The sequence below is a fragment of the Emys orbicularis genome, chromosome 7, assembly GCF_028017835.1.
Source record: "Emys orbicularis isolate rEmyOrb1 chromosome 7, rEmyOrb1.hap1, whole genome shotgun sequence".
NCBI classification, from domain to species: Eukaryota; Metazoa; Chordata; order Testudines; family Emydidae; genus Emys; species Emys orbicularis.
Window position 1 is genome coordinate 47360642 of NC_088689.1, and position 24380 is coordinate 47385021.

The 24380-nt window shown below is 39.7% G+C and overlaps 1 protein-coding gene across 1 annotated transcript in view; it reads left to right on the forward strand.

Moving 5' to 3' along the window:
* CTNNA3 (catenin alpha 3) overlaps positions 1-24380 on the forward strand; it is a 1024091-nt gene that overhangs the window by 967597 nt on the left and 32114 nt on the right. Inside the window, exons 15-16 of the mRNA XM_065408662.1 lie at positions 17525-17630; positions 24162-24296. Coding sequence (XP_065264734.1) covers positions 17525-17630; positions 24162-24296 — 241 coding nt within the window. The remainder of the gene's footprint in view (positions 1-17524; positions 17631-24161; positions 24297-24380) is intronic.

Below are 24380 nucleotides of genomic sequence, written 5' to 3' on the forward strand. Positions count from 1 at the left end.
ACTTACTTCACCAGTTTGGTGTCACTTTGATCACAATTGAATTGATGGCAAAGAAACATCCAAGAAATGCACAACATTTTTCTTTTGTGTGTGTGTGTGTTCTGTTGTTTATTTTTGTTTTTGTTGTTTTGCTGTCAGTTAAACTGGTCAGGAAAATAAAACATTGGAAAACGGTTCTGGAATAATCTACAAGTAGTACCAGTGAATCCTTCAGTGATGAGGCAGACTCAAATTCAATGTCAAAACGCTCTGAGAACTAATGGTTATTGTTGTTGAATTATTTGCAGAGCACTATAAGGATGCTCTGAGCTGTCATATTTTTGTATTATTTCTATATCCCATCAGCCTACATACTTCCTTTCCAGTGCCTAGTTACATAACTATTTTTCAGTAAAATCATTTTTATTTCATAGCATTTTTATTTACAAACATGTTTACATGAATTACTAGAACTGAACAGGATGGTTTTGACAGAGTGCCATTACCTTCAAACAAAGAGGTATTTATTTAGAGTTAAAAGTACCTATCTAGGGTTCCCAGCATTCGCATAAATTATTTTCAATATAAAATTCTGTTATAAAAAGGCTGATGTCCATAATTGAGGTTCCTTCACAGAAGATATTTTGTGACTGATTTTTTTCCTTTGAATCAAAGGGCTTTTAGTTCTAGGACACCTCCCCCTTACCTCTCCCCCCCACTGGTCACAACTACAGAAATAACATGTGAGGTGAGAGGCAATTTCTCATGTACCCAAGTACTAAACTACGTTTGACTTCATGTGTCAGCTCTTTAGCCTATGATGAGTAAAATATTGCATGCTATGACTCATTCTGGAGTGTATGCTTTGGCTGAGGTATAAACACATAAATAAGGAATATTATAATGGAGGTGGGTGAAATATTTATATTATAACTGTAGTTACAGTATTTGAAAAAAGAGGCGAGAGAAGCAAGAAATTCATAGGCCTATAAGATCCCCCGTGGTGTAAAAACACAATAGGAAAAAAATAACAGAAAAGCTCCAATCTCTGTTTCTGGCACAGTCATTACCTTGGCCCATGAGATCAATACATTGCTTTGTCAATTCTCATTATTTTATCATGTGTCTCACTATCTGTTTTTTTACTTCAAGTCCCAGCTTGCGAAGATATGTGATTAGGTAAGTATCTCAGATTTCATTAAAATAAATAAAGTTGTAACCCTTATGGTTGCAGAGAAAAACATAAAAATATGACCCTTAGCGACTCTGAGTCTATTCCCAGGGGAATCACAGTTTATGCCTCTTATATCTGCACTGAGAGCATTCACTACATCTCTGATTCTATGTGGATTTCAACCTATTGTGCATACAGAACATTCTGCATAGTGCAGCTCCACCCCTTATGAATTAGCCTCACCACTTTTTCTATATCAGATTTTGAATCCAGAAGTGACCATTATGAGCTTAGAAATGTGGGGCTGGAAGCGACCTCAAGATGTCATCTAGTTCATCCCCGTGTGCTGAGGCAGGACCAAATTTAGCTGGACTCTTCCTGACAGGTTTTTGTCTAACCTGGTCTTAAAACCTCCAATAACAGGGATTCCACAACAAACCTTAGAAGTCTATTTCAGAGCTTAACAATCCTTATAGTTAGAAAGTTTTTTCCTAATATCTAACCTTAAATCTCTCTGGCTGCAGATTAAGCCAGTTACTTCTTGTCCAACTTTTGGTGCAAATGGAGAACAATTGATCACCATCCTCTGTACAACAGCCTTTAGCATATTTGAAGACTATCAGGTCTTCCCGCCCTTACCCCCCCCCCCCCCCAGCTGTTTCCTACATTTTCCTCATAGGTCATATTTTCTAAACTTTTTGTTGCTCTCCTCTGGATTCACTCCAATTTGTCCATGTTTTTCTTAAAGTGTGGCTCCCAAAACTGGATACAATACTCTAGATGAGGCATCACCAGGGCAGAGTAAAGTGGGACAGTTACCTCCCGTGTCTTTCATATTGCACTTCTGTTAATACACTCCAGAATGATGTTAACCTTTTTCACAACTGCATCTCATTGTTGGCTCATATTCAATTTTTGATCCACTATAACCCCAAATCCTTTTCAGAAGTACTACTGCCTAGCCAGATATCCTCTGTTTTAAATTTGTGCATTTGATTTTTTTCCTGCCTAAGTGCAGTACTTTTCACTTGTCTATACTGAATAACATCTTGTTTATTTCAGACAAGTTCTCCAATTTATCAAGGTCCTTTTGAATTCTAATCTTGGCCTACAAAGTGCTTGAAATTCCTCCCAGCTCAGTGTCATACACAAATTTTATAAGCATTCTCTCTACCCCATTATCCAAGTCATTCATGAAAATATTAAATAGTACCAGACCCAAGTCAGACCCCCATGGGACACCATTACATCCTCCTAGTTTGATGGCAAACCTTTGATAACACTCTTAGTTGTGAACCGACCTATAGTAACTTAATCTAGAACACATTTTCCTAGTTTTCTTATGAGACTGTCATATGAGACTGTGTCAGAAGCTTTACTAAAATCAAGATATATCATATCTACAGCTTTCCCCCATCCAGTAGCCAGTAACCCTGCCAAAGGAGGAAGTCAAGTAGTTTGGCATGATTTGTTCTTGATGAATCCATATTGACAGTTACTTATTGCCTTATTATCCTCTAGGTGCTGACAAATTGATTGTTTAATAATTTGTTCCAGTATCTTTCCAGGTATTGAAGTTAGACTTCCTGGTCTATAACTCCCTGGGTCCTCTTCATTTCCCCTTTTAAAGATAGGTGGTCTAGTGTGATGATGGTCTAGTCTGATTTCCTGAATAATAAAAACCATGGAATATGACCCATTGGCCTATGGATATTTGCAAAGGTGACAGTGGAGTGGGAAAATTCCACATTGTCACATTTCATATCCATATGGGTTCCCCCCCATCACACTTTTTCATCAGATTTCACTTCCCTCCACACTGCACAGTCTAAGTTCCCTCTAAGCTGTGCAGCCACACAGCAGGCTATCAAGGACCACGCAGGCGCGCAGCGGGGAGAGGCACCTCTCCCCCGGCCTTGGAGCTGCTGTGGCGAGAGAGGACTAGGGGGAGTCCTCTCTCCCTTCTGCAGCCCCGGGACAGCCTGAACTGTAAACCCCTCATCCCCGACCCCACCCCAGAGCCTCACCCCCAGCCAGAGCCCTCACTCCCCCCCCCCCCGAATCCCAACCCTCTGCCTTAACCCTGAGCCCCGTCCCACGCACCAAACCCCTCATCTCCGGCCCCACCCCAGAGCCCTCATCCCCCCCCCCGCATCCCAACCTTCTGCCCCAGCCCTGAACACCACCCACCCCCATACACTCGGACCCCCTCGGCCCCACCCCCGCCACACATCACCTCCATATTGGTGCATGTAACAAAATTCATTCCGCACATGGATGTAAAAAAATAGAGGGAACATTGTGCACAGTGGTAAGGGAAGCATAAAGGTCAAGACTGATTGACCACCTAATTAACAGATCAGATACATAATGAGATCAGTTGTGTTGTTTTAATTTAGGAGTTGACTATTTTTCCGTTGAAAAGTAGTTACTTGTTGAAGTCCGAAATCAAAGTCTTCATCTATGCCCAGGTGAATTTTAGCAGGGGTGATCCAGTCTTTCCCCCTTTTTTCTGCTAATGAATTTTAACCCCGCTCTAGCTAGACAACCAATTATTTCATGACAGTCTTTATGTACAATCAATCACTAGCAAAAGGATCTAATTGTCTCCATCTGAAATGTACCTGTGATTTTATTATATGAACTATGCCACATTTAAAAGCAAACTGAAATCATTAGTCTGACTCTTCTTGCAATTGTTATAATCATCTGATTAGCAAGATTGTGGTCAGTCTGATAAAAAATAAATCAAAGTTATTATCTCAGAAATGCTAGGTCAGCTGTCTGGCTTATAAATGTACAATTACAGTTATTTGGGCATATAACTTTATCTGTACTATTTTCATCCACTTAGTGAATCAAATGCCTCATGCCACGTCTCTAGTTCATGATTGCCATTTTCCTCTCTAAAAAGAATTAATCCATAGAGACCCCTGATCTCAGACTCAGGTTTGTGCGTGTTTCCTTTTCGATTATGAAATTGCCACCTCTTTTGTTTCCCTTATACCCGAGAATTAGAGGATATGAAATCCATTAGAGGCTATTTCTTTGTCTGATATCCTCTTAATCATTTACATCTTTTTCTTGTTCCCATCACCGTTTGAAGTGGATTTGTCACATTAGTAAATCTAGTTAATATAATTTGATTTCTTGTTTGGCAGTGGTTCTTTTGGGTTGAAATTTTTTATTTCTAGTGCCTTGTCTTCAAACTGTCTTAATCAAGGCTGAACACTACTTTCTCCAAGTACAGCATATTTGTTATTTAAAATATTGTTACAGAGTTTAAGGCTGGAAGGGACCACCCGATCATCTATTCTGACCTCCTGTATATCACAGGCCACCGCCTCCTCCGAGCACCTGCACAATAAGCCCAACAATCAAAATTAGACCAAAGTATTATAGCCCACAGGAGACTAGACTACTATCTGCACAGGCAGAGAATAGGAGGTACCAAGGTGCACCAGTGCCTAAGGCTCCCACAGCAACAGGGAAATGATTAAGTGAGAAAAACCCAGATAATCCTGGCAAGTGACTCATACCCACACACTGAGCAGGAAGGTGAAAACCCCCCAAGGTCACTGCCAACCTGACCTGGGGAGGCGGGGGGAGGAATTCTTTCTAAACCCCACATATGGCAATCAGCATGTGAGCAAGAACCAGCCATCCAAGCATCAGAGAGAGAATGCTCGGTGCCACCTGAGAACCCCGGCTATCCCCAGCCAATGCCCCATTTCCAAATGCTCTTGTTAAACTTCCAATAATTAATAAGAACTTGTGTACAGATTTTATACGTATGACATCGATTTGAATTTTACTTATGTATTTCTAACTGGAGTATTAAATAGCAAGTGTATTTACATTAAAATTCATTAATGAGACACAACTGCTAGTGCAGTAGCCACTGAAAGGGGTAGTGTTGTAATTTAATTCTAAACCCCTATTTAAGTCAACACATTTTCACTTCAGCCATAGTGTGTTGTCTAAATATGCTTTATGTCTACAACCCCTACAGTTAACAGCCTTTATTGTCACTTGTATCTTAGGTAGAAAAAAACTATATAACCTATTGCATTTCATGAAAACTGGTATGTACTAATGTGATGAAAGACTATTTCATAACACAGGGGCCTATGGTAAAGTGGCACATTCAATCTTCGCTTTGGCATTTACTAGTTTTGTGTGCTAACCTGTACAATTGTAAAGCTCTCTTAATGTAGGTTTCTGCAATTAACTTCCTAGAATATTTTTTAAAAAATCAGAAAAAGAGGGGAACAAAAACAGAAAGGAGGAGCTCCAGCCTTCAGACATTCAGTTCTGTAGACCGGTTGTAAATACAGGTTCTATTTACCTGTTCTAGAACTATTTGGGTAGATATCACTGAAACATAAACATCCCTGACTGATACCACAGGTCTAGGTATATAAAGTTTGTTGTTCACTTTACTTAATCTTGTAACATTTGGAGCCAGGTCATACCCCATGCTAATTTCTCTTTGTGGCACAAAAGGGGCACAAATCTGTTTTAAAATGTATTTCCTTGCGTAAGGGAATACCACCTGGCTCTTGCCCTTCCTGGCAGAAGGGGAAGTCTAGAGGTGAGAATGATCATGGCCAGTGCACATTGGTTATCCTCACCAGTGTAATAGCTCCTAGGAGGTTCCTATGTACCAGTGAAAGTTAGAACAAAAATCTGAGCTCACCAGGCCCCTGTTCTCTATGCGGTTCCCTCCTGGAGCGAGGGGCCGGCCGGGGGTAATGGAGCACAGCACAGGAGGAGTGTCAGTCTCTGGAGCAAGCGGCTGGCTGGGGGTAATGGGGTACAGCAGGGGAGTCAGTCCCCGGAGCCAGGGGCTGGCCAGTGGCACTGGGGCATGGTGCGGCAGCGGGGGTCAGTCACTGGAGTGAGGAGCCAGCGGGGGCCAATGGGCATGGCAGAGTGAGAATCCCTACTTTTCCACCGGAGCTGGAATGAGAGTCACTTCCTCTTCTCTCCTCTCCTCTCCCGGCCCTGGGGGAGGCAGATTGGGTTACTGTGCCTGACTATCAGGTCCCTCTGCAGCCGATGCCTCCCTCTCTGCCCAGAGGTATGCAATTAACGTGGTCATTTTCTTTTCGGTTAACTATAGGTGTTAACTTTGATTAATTGACAGCTCTAGTTCTTATTTAATTTCATCCTATTTCAGACCATTTCTCCAGTTTGTTAGTATAATTTTGAATTCTAATCCTATCCTCCAAAGCACTTGCAATCCCGTCCAGCTTGGTATCATCACAGACTTAATAAGTGTTCTCTCTATGTCATTATCCAAGTCATTTATGAAGATACTGAATAGAACTGGACACAGGACAGACCCTTGCGGGTAGGGTGACCAGATAGCAAGTGTGAAACATCGGGATGGGGGTGGGGGGGTAATAGGAGCCCATGTAAGAAAAAGCCCCAAATATCGGGACTGTCCCTATAAAATCGGGACATCTGGTCACCCTAGTTGCGAGACCTCACTCAATAAGCCCCTCCAGCCTGACTGAACCATTGATAACTACTCTCTGAGTACAGTTTTCTAACCAGTTGTGCACCCACCTTATAGTAGGTTTGTCTAGACTCTAGGCTATATTTCCTAGTTTGTTTATGAGAAGGTCATGCGAGACAGTATCAAAAGCCTTACTAAAGTTGAGATATATCACAGTTACTGCTTCCGCCCATCCACAAGGTGTGTTACTCTGTCAAAGAAGGATATTAGGTTGCTTTGAAATGATTTGCTCATGACAAATACATGTTGATGGTTACTCATCACCTTATTAACTTCTAGGAGCTTACAAATTGATAATTTGCTCCATTATCTTTCTGGGTACTGAAGTTAAACTGACTGGTCTATAATTCCCTCGGTTTTCCTTATTCACTTTTTTTTATGGACAGGTACTATATTTGACCTTTTCCAGTCCTCTAGGATCTCTCCTGTCTTCCACAAGTTCTCAAAGATAATTGCTAATGGCTCAAAGATCTCTTCAGCCAGTTCCTTAAGTATTCTAGGATGCACTTTGTTACACCCTGGCAACCTGAAAGTATCTAACTTATCTAAGTAATTCTTAACTTGTTCTTTCCCTATTTTAGCCTCAGATCCTACCCCATTTACACTGATGTTCACTATGTTAGTCATCTGATCACTGCTAAACTTTCTGGTGAAAACTGAAATAAAAAAGCCATTTAATACTTTGGCCATTGTTGCATTTTCTGTTATTGTCTTCCCCTCCTTATTGAGTAATGGGCCTATTCTGTCCTTGGTCTTCCTCTTCCTTCTAATGTATTTGTAAAATGTTATGACCCTAGCTAGTTTAATTTTGCTTTGTGCCAAGGCTACTATTGTAATTAGGAACTTTCACACAGACCTCCTCAAAAGAGATGAGAATCCCTGAGCCTTTAGAGAAAGGTGCTGAAGAGGTACTCAGAAGTCTAACTACCCATGGTCTGAGTCAAATGGGATATGGACAGAGCTGTCCTGTCATTAAGGTGTCTTGTAAGGGGCTTAGGAGATGGATATGGAAGAAGTCAAAATACCAAGGAGGACATGTGAGTTTCCATGTTTATGGGTGATGTACATGGGTGTGTGTATGTGTGTGAGAGAAACTGGTGGAGCTCTCAGCATTAAGGGTATGTACACATTGCAAGTGAAGGTATGAGTGTAGCACAGGTAAGCATCCTAGGTACTACAGTAGTGCAATAATAAATAACAATAATAATACCCATGCTAGTTTCAATATAGCTAACCCAGGTAACAATGTGGCAGCATGGGCTAGCAACCACAGTACGTATCTGCTGGGAAACACGGGTATAACTCCAGTTGTTAATCCATGTTGAAGCACATATTGCCATGTCTATACTACTATTGTTCTCACTGTTAGCTAAATTAAAGGTAGCATGGGTATGGCTTCACTTGCAGTGTAGACAAACCACAGGCTTAAATTCATAAATGGGTGCATATAAATATGTGTACATGCTTTCGTGTAGGGCTGAGTTACACATTCAAAACATTCCATGTATTCACACACACTGGGGCTTTCCATTTGCAAACATATCCCTCTTGTGCTGTCTTTCCTTTTTTGTGATTATGATTTGCTTTGTCCAACTACTGATTTAAGAATGTGTAGCTCTGGCTTCAGTTACTCCATCCTCCTCACATGCCTGACTACAGCAGGTTTTCTCCTACTGTAAAGTTTTTCAGTCCTTTTTTGCCAGTCTTCTCCAACCAGTTGAAATAAGTTTATGCAGTTTTCCCAGGGGTGGAGGTGAGACGTCTCCAGACTTCTTTACTGATCTACTGATTTGCATTAATTACACCCCAGTGACTTCAATTCCTGCCGGAAAGTCCAGTAACTTCTCCCTAGCCCAAACAATTCATTTAAAACATACAAGGTTGATACAACGATTTTTTAATATCCCGTGATTCTATAGCTCAGGTCACAGGTAGACAGTTCCTGAAAGTTCATAGTCATGTACTTTCCTTCCACTGCTTGCCCTCTTTTCAAGAAAGAAATTAACCCCTTCACACCCAGCAGGTAACCATACAAGGTTAGAGAGGAAACAGTGTCACACTTTTTTGTCATAAAAATTAACCAGAAGTGTCCAAGTTCTCCACAGATGTCTATTGGTCTCAGATGGGGGGGTGGGGGGGAAGGAGAGAGGGACAGAGCTAAATGACAGAGTTCCTCATAGAGCAAGTTTAACTAAAGAATATCTTTATTTATTTTGTACCTATGATAAAAGCACAACGGACTCAGAGAGGTTTGACCCAAATAAGAGAATCTGAGTATGAAATCAACAATGTAATATCTGGATGGTAGAATCTTCCCTAGACAAAAAAAATTAAGAGGTAGATAATACTGATTGATAGAGAATAGCACTGATAGGAAAATTGCTTTAACTAAGAGTACTTGGCAATACACAATCAACTAAATAGTATTGTATTAAAGGATTTAATTATCATTATGGGTTATTTTAAATTGGATTTTATTTTAATATTGTTTTGCCCACAGTCACATTACAGCTGTGTGAAGAATTCTCCACACAGAGATAAAGAGGTCAATTTGGTTTTTTTGCCTATTTAGTTTAAAAGGAAAAATCAAGACTCTTGCTAGGCTGTTTTTATATGCTGTGTAGTTGTAGCTGTGTTGGTTCCAGGATATTAGAGAGACTAGGTGGGTGCAGTAATATCTTTTATTGGACCACCTTCTGTTGGTGGGAGAGATGAGCTTTCAAGCCACACAGAGCTCTTCTTCAGGTCTGGGAAAAGTATTCCCAGCCTCACAGCTAAATGCAAGTTGGAACAGATTGTTTAGCATAAAAGTAGTATGCATATATTGAAAGGGACCATCCAAGGTACAGTGGTCCATTAATAGGACAAAAAAGAGGAGGTTAGTGGGTTACAGATTGTTGTAATGAGGCATAAATCCAGTATCTCTGTTCAGTCCATGATTTTAGTGTCTACCAGAGTAATGAATATAAGCCCCCAGGCTTGTCTTTTGAAAATGTTGTGCAGGCTTCCTTTGAGGATAAGGACTGAAAGGTCAGATACAGAGTGATCACTTTGTGAAAAGTGTTTACTAACTGGTGACAGAATGTTTTTGTCTTTTAGCATTTTCTTGCCTTAAGCTAAACATACTTCTTGGGGGTTTTGGTTGTTTTTTTCCTCAAAAAACATCTCTCTTACCTGTACGAAATCCCACAAATCTTATAGGATAGCTCTGTTGAGGTTTCCTAAATGCCTATTGGAGACTGAGCCTGATTAAAAACACCCCCATCCCCTGATGGCTTTACAGTTATAACAAAATGTAATTTGTTTTGCCTTTTTCAAGAAAGCGTCAAGAACAGGTCCAGCTCCAGGCACCAGCCCAGCAAGCAGGTGCTTGGGGCGGCCAATGGGAAGGGACGGCAAGTCGGGCTGTTTGGTGGCAATTCGGCGGCGGGTCCCTCTTGGAGGGAAGCAACTGCTGCCGAATTCCTGCCGAAGAAGAAAGCGGTGCGGTGGAGCTGCCGTTGGAGTGCCGCTGATCACAATTGCGATCGCGGCTTTTGCTTTTTTTTTCCCTCCGCTTGGGGCAGCAAAAACCATGGAGCCAATCCTGGTCAAGAAGCCAAAGTGTGTGAGTCAGGGTAAAGACTCTCTGCATATATGAGCTGCTATATTAATTGGGATAGATAAAATAGCTGGACAATGAATTGCTAACTACAGCTGGTTGAAACAGTAGCATGCTGGCCTGCAATATAAGTGAGCCAGATTCAGGTCTCCTCTGTCTGATTTTGAACCAAGTTTTTTTCATCCCAGATGACTCTGAATCAAGCAGACACCAGACTTAAAACTGGATCTCCTACATCCCAGACCAGTGCCCTCACCACCGGGCTATGGAGTATTAGGTTTGCTTCGCCACCTCCTCCAGGTGATTGAAAACAAATTTTGCAACCTCAAAAGAAGCTCCAAAATGGAATTGTCATCTTCTGGTCAGCTCTGTTGCTAACACAGCCTTGAATAATTGTCCTGAAAATGTACCAGCTCAGGCATTAAAAGTCTATTCACCCACTCTTATCATAAGGATGGTGGTAATTAAGACACTAATGGTATTTCATTTGTCTATCAACAAAACTTCTTATTTTCCTCAGGAAAGTGGAGAAGAAAAAATTTGGAAAGCAGTGTTAAGTCATTGGATGCCTTCTGCTCAGAACTGCCCCAAATACATTTTCATGGCTCCTCTCTGAGTAAATTTTATAGGGTTAATTTTATCTGTTTTCTCGTACGTTTTAGGTCAATATCAGTCATAGCCATAGAAAAGAAATTCAATTTATTTTTTAAGAAGCAAAAGTATGATCAGAGATCGTCTATATGCCACTTTGTATGGCTCCTTTTCATGCATAATATTTTCATTGAGTTTTGGATTCGCAGATACAAATATGCCAACTTTTAGATGACATTCCAAAAGAAGAAACAACAAAGGAAACTCAAATCCATATCTATCCTATACCCAGAAAGGTGTTCAGAATGAATTATGCTACTTAAAAGAAAACTTCATATTAGTTTTGAAACTTGTATTTGTGTCAACAGTGACTCACCAAATCTACAGCTCCCATGGTAATGTTGGTGGGGACCCATTTCTATTCTTGTCTACACCCACATTTTCCCACATATACTAGACATACTTTGAGTAGTCCCACTGAAATCAATGTGTAAATCTCTGCAGGATTAAGGCCTAGGAGGGTAAATTCTTCTTTCAACAAACAGTGAACAAGTAGTATACATATTTTTAAAAGGAAAAGGAAATGTTAGCCCTTCCATGCCAGGAGTCAGAATAAGACATTCACTGTGCATTGTTGGCTGTGAAGTTGTGGTTTAGTCCTAAACTGCAGCTCCCCACCATCCTGGCCCTCTAATCCTGCCCCCACACTGTGGGGCAGGGTGGCCCAGTGGTGTAGTGGAACTGGAAGGCTGTTAACACAGAAATCACTAGGAGCGAATTGCAGTTAATGCCATAATAAAGTTGGTAAGGGGAAATTTTTGGCCTTATTTTGCAGATAATTGAGGATAGAGAAATAATGCAAAGGGACCTAGAGAGATTATAAACAGGGGCAGAAAATAGAAAAATGAGATTTCATGTGGAAAACACCTAGGGGGAAAAAAGTCTAATCCAAAGCCCAGGGAGAAACCTGGAAAACACTAATGTGAGAAGAGACTTAGAGGTGATAGAAGCCAGCAAATTAAACAGGATACTGTGACATTTTGGGGTTCACCCAGGCAGGGCCGGCTCTAACTTTTTTGCTGCCCCAAGCAGCAAAAAAAAGCGCCGCCCCCTGATCCCCCCCCCCGCCGAGTGCCGTGCCGCCGGAACCCCCCCGAGCGCTGCGCCCCGTGCCGCCCCCCCGCCGAGCGCCGCGCCCCGTGCCGCCCCCCGCCGAGCGCCGCGCTGCCGGAGCCCGCCCCCCCACCGAGCGCTGCGTCGCGCCGCCGGAACCCCCCCCCGAGCGCCGTGCCCCGTGCCGCCCCCCCCGCCGAGCGCTGCACCGCCGGAGCGCCCCCCCCCCCCGCGGAATGCCGCGCCGTGCTGCCCCCCCGCCACCCCAAGATTGGCCGCCCCTTACCAGGTGCCGCCCCAAGCATGTGCTTGGTTGCCTGGTGCCTGGAGCCGGCCCTGCACCCAGGCCACTAAGGGGTTTGGTCACCATCTGCCTTGTAACCCTGGCTGTTTTGTGGCTGTGTAGCTGTGGCCCAGAGCTTTGACCTGAACAGCCTTCCAGCAGCCCACAAGCAGGGCTTTGCCCAACCTGGTTACCCCTTACAGGCTGACTTTAGGACCCTTCCACTCCCGAATTCACCGCAAAAATCCTCCTACTGCAGGGACTAGTCCATCCCAGAGAAAGTATTAGGTTCTCTGCCTTTACAGAGACAGTGAAACACTCCAACCCTAGAAGCACACACTTTACTGAATTTGCACAGTGCTGGTGATTTATAATCAAAAGGAAACAAATTTATTAACAAAACAGCATGGGTTACGTGTTAGCAAGTGAAAGCAGATAACAATAGAGATGATTACAAGCTTAGTCTAAAACTTAATATAGCAAGATACAGCTTTTATTTGAGATGGTTTCTCTCACCCACAATCTCCTGGACAGCTTGGCCAGGACCTATTACAGCGCTCAGTTTGCATGTTCCCCCCATCTCCCAAGGTGAAGGATAAAGATGAACTCTCTCTGTGTTCCTTATATTCCCATCTTAGAAATCAGGAAGGCCTGCTGAGGACTCAGTCTTTTGTGTGGTGCAGGAGCCATGTTAATTCTCTGTCTCTGGAGTTCAGGTGCAGGATAATCCCTGCTGGCTCAGCTCCATAGCTTTGTTTACTGCTAATATATATACTGAGGTAAACTCACATTATTTTCTGTAGGACAGACCTGTTTATCACCTTTACCTAGGCTGTCTTGTCTTAAACATGTTCCAGTAATGTTATATAGAGGGAATTCATAACTTCATATATAACATTAACTCCTTGATTCTACAGTATTAATAACTAGCATGGTATTAGCATTCAAATGGTACTTCACAAGGCATATTTTGTACAAATATCATGGCAGTAATATGAAAGGTGTGAATACAGGGATGCCTGGGGTCATATATGTCTATCTGATATAGTAACAAAAAAGGAAGTGGCATTTGGGGCTGTTTGCACTGTACAGTGGCCTCACATTGTTACACCACAGGAAGATTACAGTCTATCTTTCTGGTGCTATTGCATCTGGAACATTGTCTTCATTTCTGGGCAGCTCATTACTAGAAAGTTGCTATCAAACTGGAGGGAGTTAAGAGCAAAACAACTAAAATGGTTACATTTTTCACTTGAGAAAAGATGTAGGGACCCATCATGCAAAGATTATGCATGGGTTTACATTTACACACACAAGTAGTCCCATTGGCTTTAAAGGGATGTCTCATTTGTGTAAAGTTATGCACATACATTAGTGTTTTGGGGAACAGGGCCTGAGAGTTAAATATGTATAGCTGGGCTAAGAAATAAGTAAGAGGAAATATAAAAACAGATTTTTATACTTGAAGTGTGTAAATGCTAAGCATCAGATTCTGCCATCCTTAACACCTTGAATAGTACCTCTCTCCAGAAGTAGTCCCACTGAATTTACTAGGTCTACATAAAGTGCATAAAAGGAAAAACCTTATTTAAGTTTGTACAAGGGGTAAGAAAAGAACTTGGTCTAATGAAATCAAGTTGAGAGAGCAAATTTGGGCTAAATATCAGGTACAACTTCCTGACAGTGAGATTTATTACCCCGTGGCACAATCTTCTAAGGGAAGTGATTTGACATCCTTTAAAACTAGACAGAGAAAATCCTAGTAAATGCAAAACTCGTTAGAGTCCTGCACTTGCTGGGGAATGGATTAGATGATTTAAAAGGTCTTTTCCTTCCCAGGTACTGTGATTCACTGGTGTCAAGTAGTTAATCTGTGAGGGTGGCATTGTGAGTCAGTTATTCTGGCATTAGATCATCTTGAGCCCAGTCAAATCAGCACCTGCACAGGTGCATATATTAAATTGAAGTGTAATGTGCATTGGAGTACATAAAAGGTGGGTATTTCACCAATCTCCATAAAACTAAAAAGTTCACCTTAAGCCATGATGATCTCCCCAGGGTTAGGGGTAACACCTCAAATATTTTTAAGAGTTTAATGGATGAGATCACAAAAGGGCAGAAACTGAGCCCACTATATCTAGTTTTCCCAGTTCAATGAAACCCGATTTTATGTTTTAAAAAGTTTGATTTACCCAAAGGTAGAAGATGTACAATAAGCTATTTTTTCCTTATGTAGAAGCTGCCTGAAGTATTTTGTGCCCTCCCACGACAGTTTGCACTGGTTTCTTCTGGCATTGTCACTATTTATTCATGGATTCCATTCCATTTGTGTCACGATCCAGTTGTGGGCCATGGACTATGTCTAACATCCCCCACTACACACAGAAGTGTGATATGTCAGTTCTTAGAGAATGTTGGAACAGAGGAATATCAACACTTGCCACCAACTACTCAGTGGGACAGTCGTCTGCTTCCTTTCCCCTACTGATTTGTATAGTCAAGGTAAATATCTCTACCATGTGTGTGGTGAGAGGATGCAGAGAACTGAGTGAAGGCCTTATTGAGATGGAACTGCTTTATTCCCGACAGTCAGATCCTAGGAGAGAACAGGTGAGAGAGAAGGAAATTTCTAGTTCATACATCTATGGCTGCACCTCTCCACACAATCTCCTTTAGGATCAGAGGGGCAGTGGATTTACATCCTCAGCAGTTACCAAAGAAAACTGAAGCTATGTCTACACTAGAGAGCTTACAGTGGCACAGCTCTACCAATGCAGCTGCGCCACTGTAAGATCCCTCGTGTAGCCTCTCCATGCTGACGGGAGAGAGCTCTCCCATTGACAAAATTAAACCACCTCCAATGAACAGCAGTAGCTACGTCAGCGGAAGAGGCAGGAGAAGCTCTCCCATTGATATACCGCTGAGCACAATACCACTTATGCCGGCATAACTTGTGTCACTCGGGAGTGGGGGAGGGGTGTTGTTTTTTCACACACCCCTGGGTGACATAAGTTTTGCCGACATAAAGTGGTAGCATAGACATGGCCTAAGAAACAGTCATGACTACTGTTACCCTCGCTCTCCCTCCTCGCCCACTGTTAGTTACATTCAGTTTTTCTCTTTCATCTTATATTGGACATGTAAGCTCTTCAGGAGAGACACCATGTTTTCCTGTGTTTGTACAGACCCCACTACCTGGCCCTGATTGTGGCCTCTGCATGTTTCCCTACTATAACTAAAAATAATGAAGAGCCAATTAAACCTTGGGGTGGAAATAGCCTTTAATGGCCACTTGTGCAAACATGAAACAAAGGGAAAATTCAGGAAAGGCAAATAAAGGTTAAGATGAAGATAAAGTTTAAATTATTGGGACTTTTACATGAGGGATCATATTTGCTTGTTTTCTGTTTTTTCTTTGAATTACAGCATTTTTTCATTTATAACTTAAATCAATTCACTAAATAGTTTTTCCATAATAATAAAATTGCCTTCTGTACAGCAGTACAAATGGAAATAATTCAAAAATCTATGTAATTGTAGCTTTCTTCAGATATTGTCTTGATAGTTTGGAATAATAAGGAACTGTAAAATATGATTTCTGTTCAAGGATCAATAAGTAGTTCTTTGCCAAACAATACATTTAATTAAGAACACAAGTAAGAGATTAATCATGATATGTCATAGTGTATTATCATCACTATTTAGGTATTTTTACTGCATATGATTTTTGCATGAGTATGTTGGAGGCTAAATGAAAAAAAATACTGCAATGGTTTGGCTCATTTGTACACTAAAAACTGTAAGCCTCTAAGCAAAATGGCATATTATTCCCATTATCTATACTTTGAAGTACAATTATTAAGGTAACCTTTGTCTAGTGTTGCAAACCTTAAAATTTAATGCATTGCCTTTAAGAAGCCTAGTTAGTTTAAGTACACGTTTAAGTTTAGTTAAGTACACATTTAAGTTCTCTATAGATGCTTGATAACAGTGAAACTAAATGTCTTTCTATGAAACCGGTAGAAAAGCAAAGTCTGTTTCAATAAGGTGCATTTAACTTAGGCACTCTGTATTTTGTGTTTTGATATATGTGTGAAGAATAATGAAATAGTAGATAAGGTTTATTTTAAATTAAAGAAACATCCATATTTCAATATTAAATATGCTGAGGTATAACATAAAGATCAGATATCCTGGTGATGGATGCCAAATAACTGCTTTAAGTACTACTGCTATTACTAATTTGTCTTTTTTGGACAATTTACACTAAGGTCACCCAGTTTAAAAAAGCAACTCACACAACCTTTATAATTACCTTCTCTTCACAGAAAAGTAACCCTCAAAATGTTCTGACCAAATGATTTGTAAGAACTAATTTTGGGGCAGGGGCTATATTTTGTTCTGTGTTTTTTCAGCACATCATATAATGGGGTCCTGGTGCTCGTAGGCACTCTTATAATAATAATAACAAAATGCAGTCTCCTTGCAAACTCTTTGCATCTTAGGGGTCTCAAATTTGAAATTGTTCTTCAAATCATCTGTGAGTTTGTCAGTCTAGATTATTTTTGAAATACCAAAAGTATTTGATATCTGAAACTTGAGCTGTATTGGTGAGTTTTGGCTGGAGCATATTTCATATGACATTGGTTCTGTTCCCTTATTGGATAAACATAATTCTTAGAATTAAGTTTCCAGAGCAAATATCAAAATTTTCAAAATTTAACTAACATTCAGTGCTTCTGCAACCATTCCACTGAACTCACTCACTAGAATACTCATGGAAAGTGAATGCAAAAGTGATTTGAACACAGGGAAAGCAAATTCAATTTTTTACTTGAGAAAATTACCACCACATTTTTTCATGTACTTGCTCATCTCTAATTCTGAGGTTTGGATAAATGTACACACCTTTTGTATGCTTATCGGAAAGTAATCCAACCTCTTTGGGTTGGAAATCTCATATACTCAAGGTTTTTAGTTTGGGTGATTTTGTTTGTGAAATTTTCTAATACTTTGTGTTTTGACTGGGCCAAAAGTAATAATATTGTGTGACACTATGCTAATGCTCCCACTTCCATCTGAAGCCACGAAGTACAGGATTGTGGGGGCATAAATGAAATCATGTTGATCTAACCTATAATAAGGTTTGATTTTAATTCTGAATTAGTTGTTTTATTAAAAGTTTTTTCTATCCCTATTTTTCATGGGTACTCTGTTCCTATATGCTATTTGATGTAATTAACTTTGTTTCATTTTAAGGGGTAGAGGCCCACTGAAGAATACATCTGATGTGATTAACGCAGCAAAGATGATTTCAGAGTCTGGATCCAGGATGGATGTGCTGGCACGACAGATTGCCAACCAGGTATGCCATTTAAGGTTTGGTACAGAGGCGTATTGAGATTAATCGTCCCCAGATTCAATTCAGCCAACTAAAAGGTCGCTTTGCAAAAATACTGATGGCATGTCTAGATCTGCCTTTCCTATTCTTTCTCCCATGGATCTTTGGGTCCCAGATTTTCTAGATCCTGCCTTAATCCACCCTTGAATATGTGTATTGGTTCTCTAAAAGTAAGTGCAACCCCTGTTGCTAAACTAAACAGAATGCAAAGCTTTAGCTGCATGGTAAAGCATATTTATTAAGACCCCCTCCCCCATTGTCTTCAACAATTGAAGTCATACAGGCTTTTATACAAATATTCTACAGTATAGTCAAAGCTTTGCCCTCTGCTTGTCTAAACAGTAGCGCTGAGGGGTTTGGGTACTCACAGGGAATAGATATCATTCTAATTCCAATGAGATAGGGTTCACATCACACTAGGTGAATGTAATTTGACTGTTCAGACCAGGGGTTTCTAAGAAATGGAATGTGACTGATGCTCCTCTGTGCTGTCTTCAAGCATTGCTTCCCCTTCTTTTAGCAATCACCACCATGTGCTGTTGGCTGCCCAGGACAGGTGTCTATTATGACACCCTCTGCAGGGCATAGTGCTGAAAAAGGGTAAATCATGCAGTTTGGACTGGAGTCAAACCATGTGGTGGTCCGGTGGAAAGTTTTAGGGCCAGATCCTAAAACTCAGTTACACAGAGCAAATGTGTGTAAAAGTGACGGAGAGCTTGCCATTACATTCCCCTGATCCTGGTACTGCTCTGTGCAAGACTGTCCCAAAGTGATGTGTTAGAACAACACAAGGGTTGCTCTAATTTATGATGGATTAAAACAGACCCAGATAGCTTAAAAAGGCAGCCCAGCATCAGCATAGCTCACAGGTGTCCAGGCCATGTGACCTTTTCCTTGCTGAGCTGGCAGAATGGAAGGTGAGTAAGCAGAGACCTTGCATTACCTGTATGCCACCTCTTCACTGAGGTGATCTTCCCCAATGAAACAGGCTTTAGGACTACATTGTGCCAGTAAGCAATGCAGTGTAATGCAACTGTACCACACAGGAGGAGCCAGTCCTTAGTCCTTATCTAGCTGAAGCATTCGATTCCCAGTACCGCCCTGTCCTGATCATCAAGCAGCAACTCTGTGGCTGTCTTACATGTCCAGGCAAACGTGCTCCGGAGTCTCTGCTCTTCTACTCTCTAACAGACCACCCATCTTTCCCTCTCTTCATGGTGTAGCATGTGTCTCTTATTTATTTATACAACATATGTAACAACAGCAGATTATTCATCTTTCTTGTCCTCTGCCACATTATTCTCAAGACTCCAGTTAAGTAAACACTTCAAGAGGTATATATTATTAGTTTGTGCACTTGTGTTCAGAGGAACAATTAAGCAGAAAGGTAGAGGAGTTATCCCTCTTTCTGGTCTTGACAGAAATTCTTTCAGCATATACATCCTTTCACCATCTGCACTACACTAGAGCATGGTTCCTTTTTTTGTCAAGATTCTCTTTAGCAACTGTAGATTGAGGTTTAAGAATGACAGTCACAGATCTGTTGCAGAGTAAAATGGGACATCAAATCCAAAGATAAGGCTTGTAAACTGTTTTTCAGTCAAGATGTTTAATAACAGAAAACTAAGCTTTAGTGAAATATCCTTCTTTTCCACCAGTTTTGTTATAATTTCACTGACAACATTATCATTTTATATGTAGCTTAAAACTGGGTATTAAATTAGGATGAAATTATGTACAGCAAAAACAAAAGATGTGTATGGAAGGGATTTTTCCTCTGTTGAACCAAAAATAAGCTGTAAATAACATTAATTTGTTTTCCCTATTTTCTTTACAACAAAGCTCTAAATGCTGTATACTCCTCTGGAACACAAATTTTCAAATAATTGTTCAAAAATATTATTATTAGCATGAATTTATGAACACATACTTCTCCCAGCTATGCTTCTATTCACCACATCCTATCCAGTTGAGAAAGCTGCAGTCTGAACTGAGAATAACTAAATCATTTTTATTTGTTGTCACATCTAATGTTGTCATTTAGTTGGACCACATCAGTTTTCTATTCACTATCTTCCCATAGCCCAAATCTATTAGTTTGACTGCCTTTGCAGTTAAGAGAACAACAGTAGCGTAGGATAGAGTTTTCCGTATACAAACCTCTACTTTATTTCCTTCATCTAGCTTCAAAAGTGAGAGAGAAGCTGAAATAAGCTATTGCTGTGTAATGAAGAATCATTGCTTTAGCTCTTTGACCTTTTGCAGTTAATAAAGAACAGTAGTTTCAAATGAATGATTTTGGTTCAGGCTGCACACAGTTTCAGAGAATCAAAATTGAGAATTGTGAAACTGTTTTAGTTCATGTAGTTTTTCAGCTGGAAAAATTTCCCATGAATTACATTAAGTGAATCTTACAGGTTCTCCATTTGACAATACCTTTGGTTCCTCACTTTAAAAAACTACACTTTTTGCTCTTATTCTTTTTAAATAAGTGTGACAGTACTGTACAATTAGCATAATTCAGTCACATTGCAACCCATTTTTATTATGAAGATGACTCAGATTTAACTACTCTGGACATATTCAACAGAGCAACAATGTAAACACACATTAGTCACAAAGAAATAATTAGCAAACTTAATTAACATAAGATTGTTCTGAACCACTTGTCTAAAATCACTTGTCTAATTTGTGACCTGAAAGTCATATGGCAACATAGTCAGTACATCTCCTTTTTATTGAATGTGCTAGAGATTAAAGTCGTCATTGAAGATGCCCACAATATTGTATAAAATTCAAATTTAAATAATTGTTGTGCTCTAGAAATCAAAGAATTAAGGCCAAACATTATATTAATAGTTAGGAAATCTCCTCATCAAGATACAAATGCCACACATATTAAAAAAACAGTCCTAAAAGTAAGATTAACAATAAATTCTTTAAAATGATTATCTGATAAGAGACAATCAGAAATGTTAAATGTTACATTAAACAAATATTTAAAATTTATGTACATCTACTGAGAACATACTGCAAACTACTATTGTGATACAAGGCATTAATCATCACTAAGCTCAGCTCAAGTGCAAAGGAAGTGACATTTATTTCTTTGGTAAAGTAGTAAAATCAAAACCCAATAAATGTATGGTCAAAGTTTCCTGCAGAATAACTTGTATTGATCTTTTGTGCTACTGTTCTGCTAGCGGCTAATGGAAATACTTTTTCACCTTGATTTTCAATATAGGTTTCACTGTATTCACAACTATTGCATCACTTATCAAACCATTTTGAGGATCTTACACAGATATTATTTCTGTAAAGCTCCTCCACTCCCTGCCAACCTTCTAGTTGAATTTATGATCCCATTGACTTCAATAGGTACAGAATCAAACCCTTTTGTTTGCAGTGTTGTTGTAGCCGTGTTGGTCCCAGGATATTAGAGAGACAAGGGGGGTGAGGTAATATATTTTACTGGACCAACTTCTGTTGGTGAAAGCGACAAGCTTTCAAGCTACACAGAGCTCTTATTCTTGTCTCTCTAATCAAACGGTTTGTAATTTGCCACTGTATCTAACTGAAACTTATTTCTCAGTGTGAGAAATTAAACTGGTAACTATCAGTTTGTTTTCTGGGATGATAAATGCTAGGAATATAGTAATTACCATACTAGAACAGACCATTGGTCCATCTGGTCTCGTATTTAATAGTGGCCAGTACTATATGCTTCAGAGGGATGTGTACAAAACCCCTAATGGAATAACCTGCCCAGAAAGGAATTTTCTTTCTAAAGTGTTAATAATCGGCTACTTAATCCCCGAGCATGAGGGTTTTTATCCCTTGTATTATTTTATCATGTTTAATGTAATTCAGATTACCTATATAAATGTCTCTTCATTTTTTGAATGCCATTAAGCTCTTGGCTCAGTCATATCATTTAGTAATGAGTTCCACAGGTTTGAGCTGTGGAAAATATTTGTCACTTTTGGATGTGTTGCCTTAGTTTCATTGGCTATTCCCTTTTTAATTCTATTATGAGAAAAGGTTAATGGCCTTCTCCATGACATTCATTACTGTATAGCTCTCTATCATACCCCATAACTATTCATCTTCTCACTGAACAGACCTAATGTTTCCAATCTCTCCTTATATGGAAGTTTTCCATGCTTCTCATCATATAGGTTGCTTATCTCTGGAACCTTTCTATCTGATATATTGTTTTCAGATGGGATGAGCAAAGCAGAACACTCAAGGTGAAATCTTAACAACAAATAATATAATGGCATTATAATAGTCTCAGTAGTATTTTCTAACCTGTTATATGTCGTAACATTTTTTTATTTGACCTCCATGGCACACTTAGCAGAGCTTTCCACTGAGTTGGCCACAGTGAAACCCAGGCCTTTTTTCAGAGTGGTTACAGTTACTTTAGAACCCAGTAATATGTATCAGTAATTAAAATTATTCCTTCAAATGTGTATTGGTCAACACTGAGATCATTCTATCCATTTTCCTAGCTTCGTTATGTCTCTGGAGTTTATAATACTCTTCTCTAATCTTATCTATCCTAATAATATTGTGCCATCTGCAAATTTTGCCACCTCACTGTTCATCCTATCTAAACATACATTGAATTGTAAATACCATTGCCTCTGCGCTGGAGACTTATATGATCAATTTTACAGCTATTTGAAGTCAATGAGAAATTACACCAAAGTCCTATCTGCCCATCTCTGGGATCTGCCAAAGTGGAAATAAATATCACAGGTCATTTTACAAAAAACTGTAGAGGACTGAATAGATGGTTCCAGTCAACATATTTCATCTCCATACAGTTAGTCCTGATGCTTACAGCTGTTTATGACTGGAAGGACAGATTTTATGGAACTGCAATTGCAGAAATAAACAATGTTTACACAAGCCGCCTACACTGTACTGTGATAACAGTGTTAAACTCATTAATTACAAAGTGCATTGAGGCCAAAAAGCAGTACCAAATTTGCTTTTTTTTCAGATCTAGGAGGAAGTACGGAATCTCTCAGGTTTACAAGCCAGTGATTCACTTTTTTAACCTGTGATTGTTCCTGGCTTTCTTTTTCTAAATCTCAAACATGCAGTTTTTTAGTTCATAAATAGAATTTTAAATTATACTCTATAATAATGTGGAGTGAATCCTGGCCTCACTAGGAAAAGTACCAGTGACTTTAAAAGGACCAGGGTTTTCCCCGAGGTATCTCATGAATTAAGCAGTCTGATGCTCCTTCATAGTGTTACCTATTGTGGATTTTATATCAAAGGATCTTTGTGTATAACATGCGTCACTGTGCAAGACAACATTGGAGTCATTTCTCTTCAACAGCAGAAACCTGGATGGGCCTTATGCTCTATTGACACTGACACTATCAGTATTTTCTAACAGTAAGCATAAAGGTATGATGCACTAGCCATGAACAGCAAAAGGTCAGGCCTGCCACAATTGGTTGAAGTGTATCTTTTTTTAAAAAAATATACTAGTATTGACACAATGTTCCATCAAAAGAAACTGACTACATTTTCACGGTATCTACAGTAAAAAAACCTATAAACAAATCTCTCAAAGACTGTATTGGCCTTTACAGTACCGCTCTGGCAATGTATAGGGATTCAATACCCCTTTAAGACCCCTTTACACTGCCACACCAGTGAATAGTAGCCTTACTGTAAATGAGAATCCGGTACTATGTGAATAGTCTGTTCATCAGAGAGAGATTTCCCTGAAAGCTTTCTTCATCACTCCTCTGAAGTCATGAGAGAGTAAAGAGAAGATTTCATAGAAAGTATGAGCATCACCATAAAAAACAGAGACTTTACCATGAGATATTGTTCACAACTATGACCTACTCCTTCTCCAACCAATGTCAATGGGAATTTTGTCGTTGCCTTGAGTGGCATCAGGATAGAGGCCATAACCTAGAGTCACTTATAGTATAACCATCTATTAATGTGGGTTTCCATTGTTATTAGTCCATGTAGCTTGCAAAGTAAATGGTAAGTAATACTGCAAAAATGAATGCAGAGCCTCTTAGGTGCTGAAGGAAAGTAGTAATTTCATGCACTAGTGAAAGCTACTCAGTAGAACTATGGCTAAGGCAATTCCAGTAGTCTTGAATTAAGGATGGGTGAATGCAATGAAGTCTGGGATTACTGTGCACATCTTTGTTTGTAGAGTTTAAAAGGTTCACAAAATTAGCAAATAACCAAACTTTAGAGCAGTGGAGAGCAAGACTACATTAGAGAGCAATTACAATGAACATTCCTAAAGGGAACATGAATCTGATAAAAGTCTGGGTCTACATTTTGAATGCATGTTTGAAATACGTTCACTCATTTGGACATTAACACACTATGTTGGAGAGCTGAGAGTTTAGAAAAGATTAAATCTTAAACTTAATAATTGAAAATTGAAGTGATTAAGAATTTGTAGAAAGTGTTTTATTCATTATTCTTTTTAATATGTAGTGTCCTGACCAATCATGTAAACAGGATGTATTGGCTTACCTGGAACAGATCAAGCTCTATTGTCACCAGCTCAAAATCTGCAGTCAAGTTAAAGCAGAAATCCAGAATCTCAGTGGAGAGCTCATCGTGTCTGCTGTAAGTAAAAAGAGTCCAGAAGATACTTTCTGTGCTAGGTACAACTATAGATTTCAAATTTTTGAGTGAATTTGTAGCATTTGT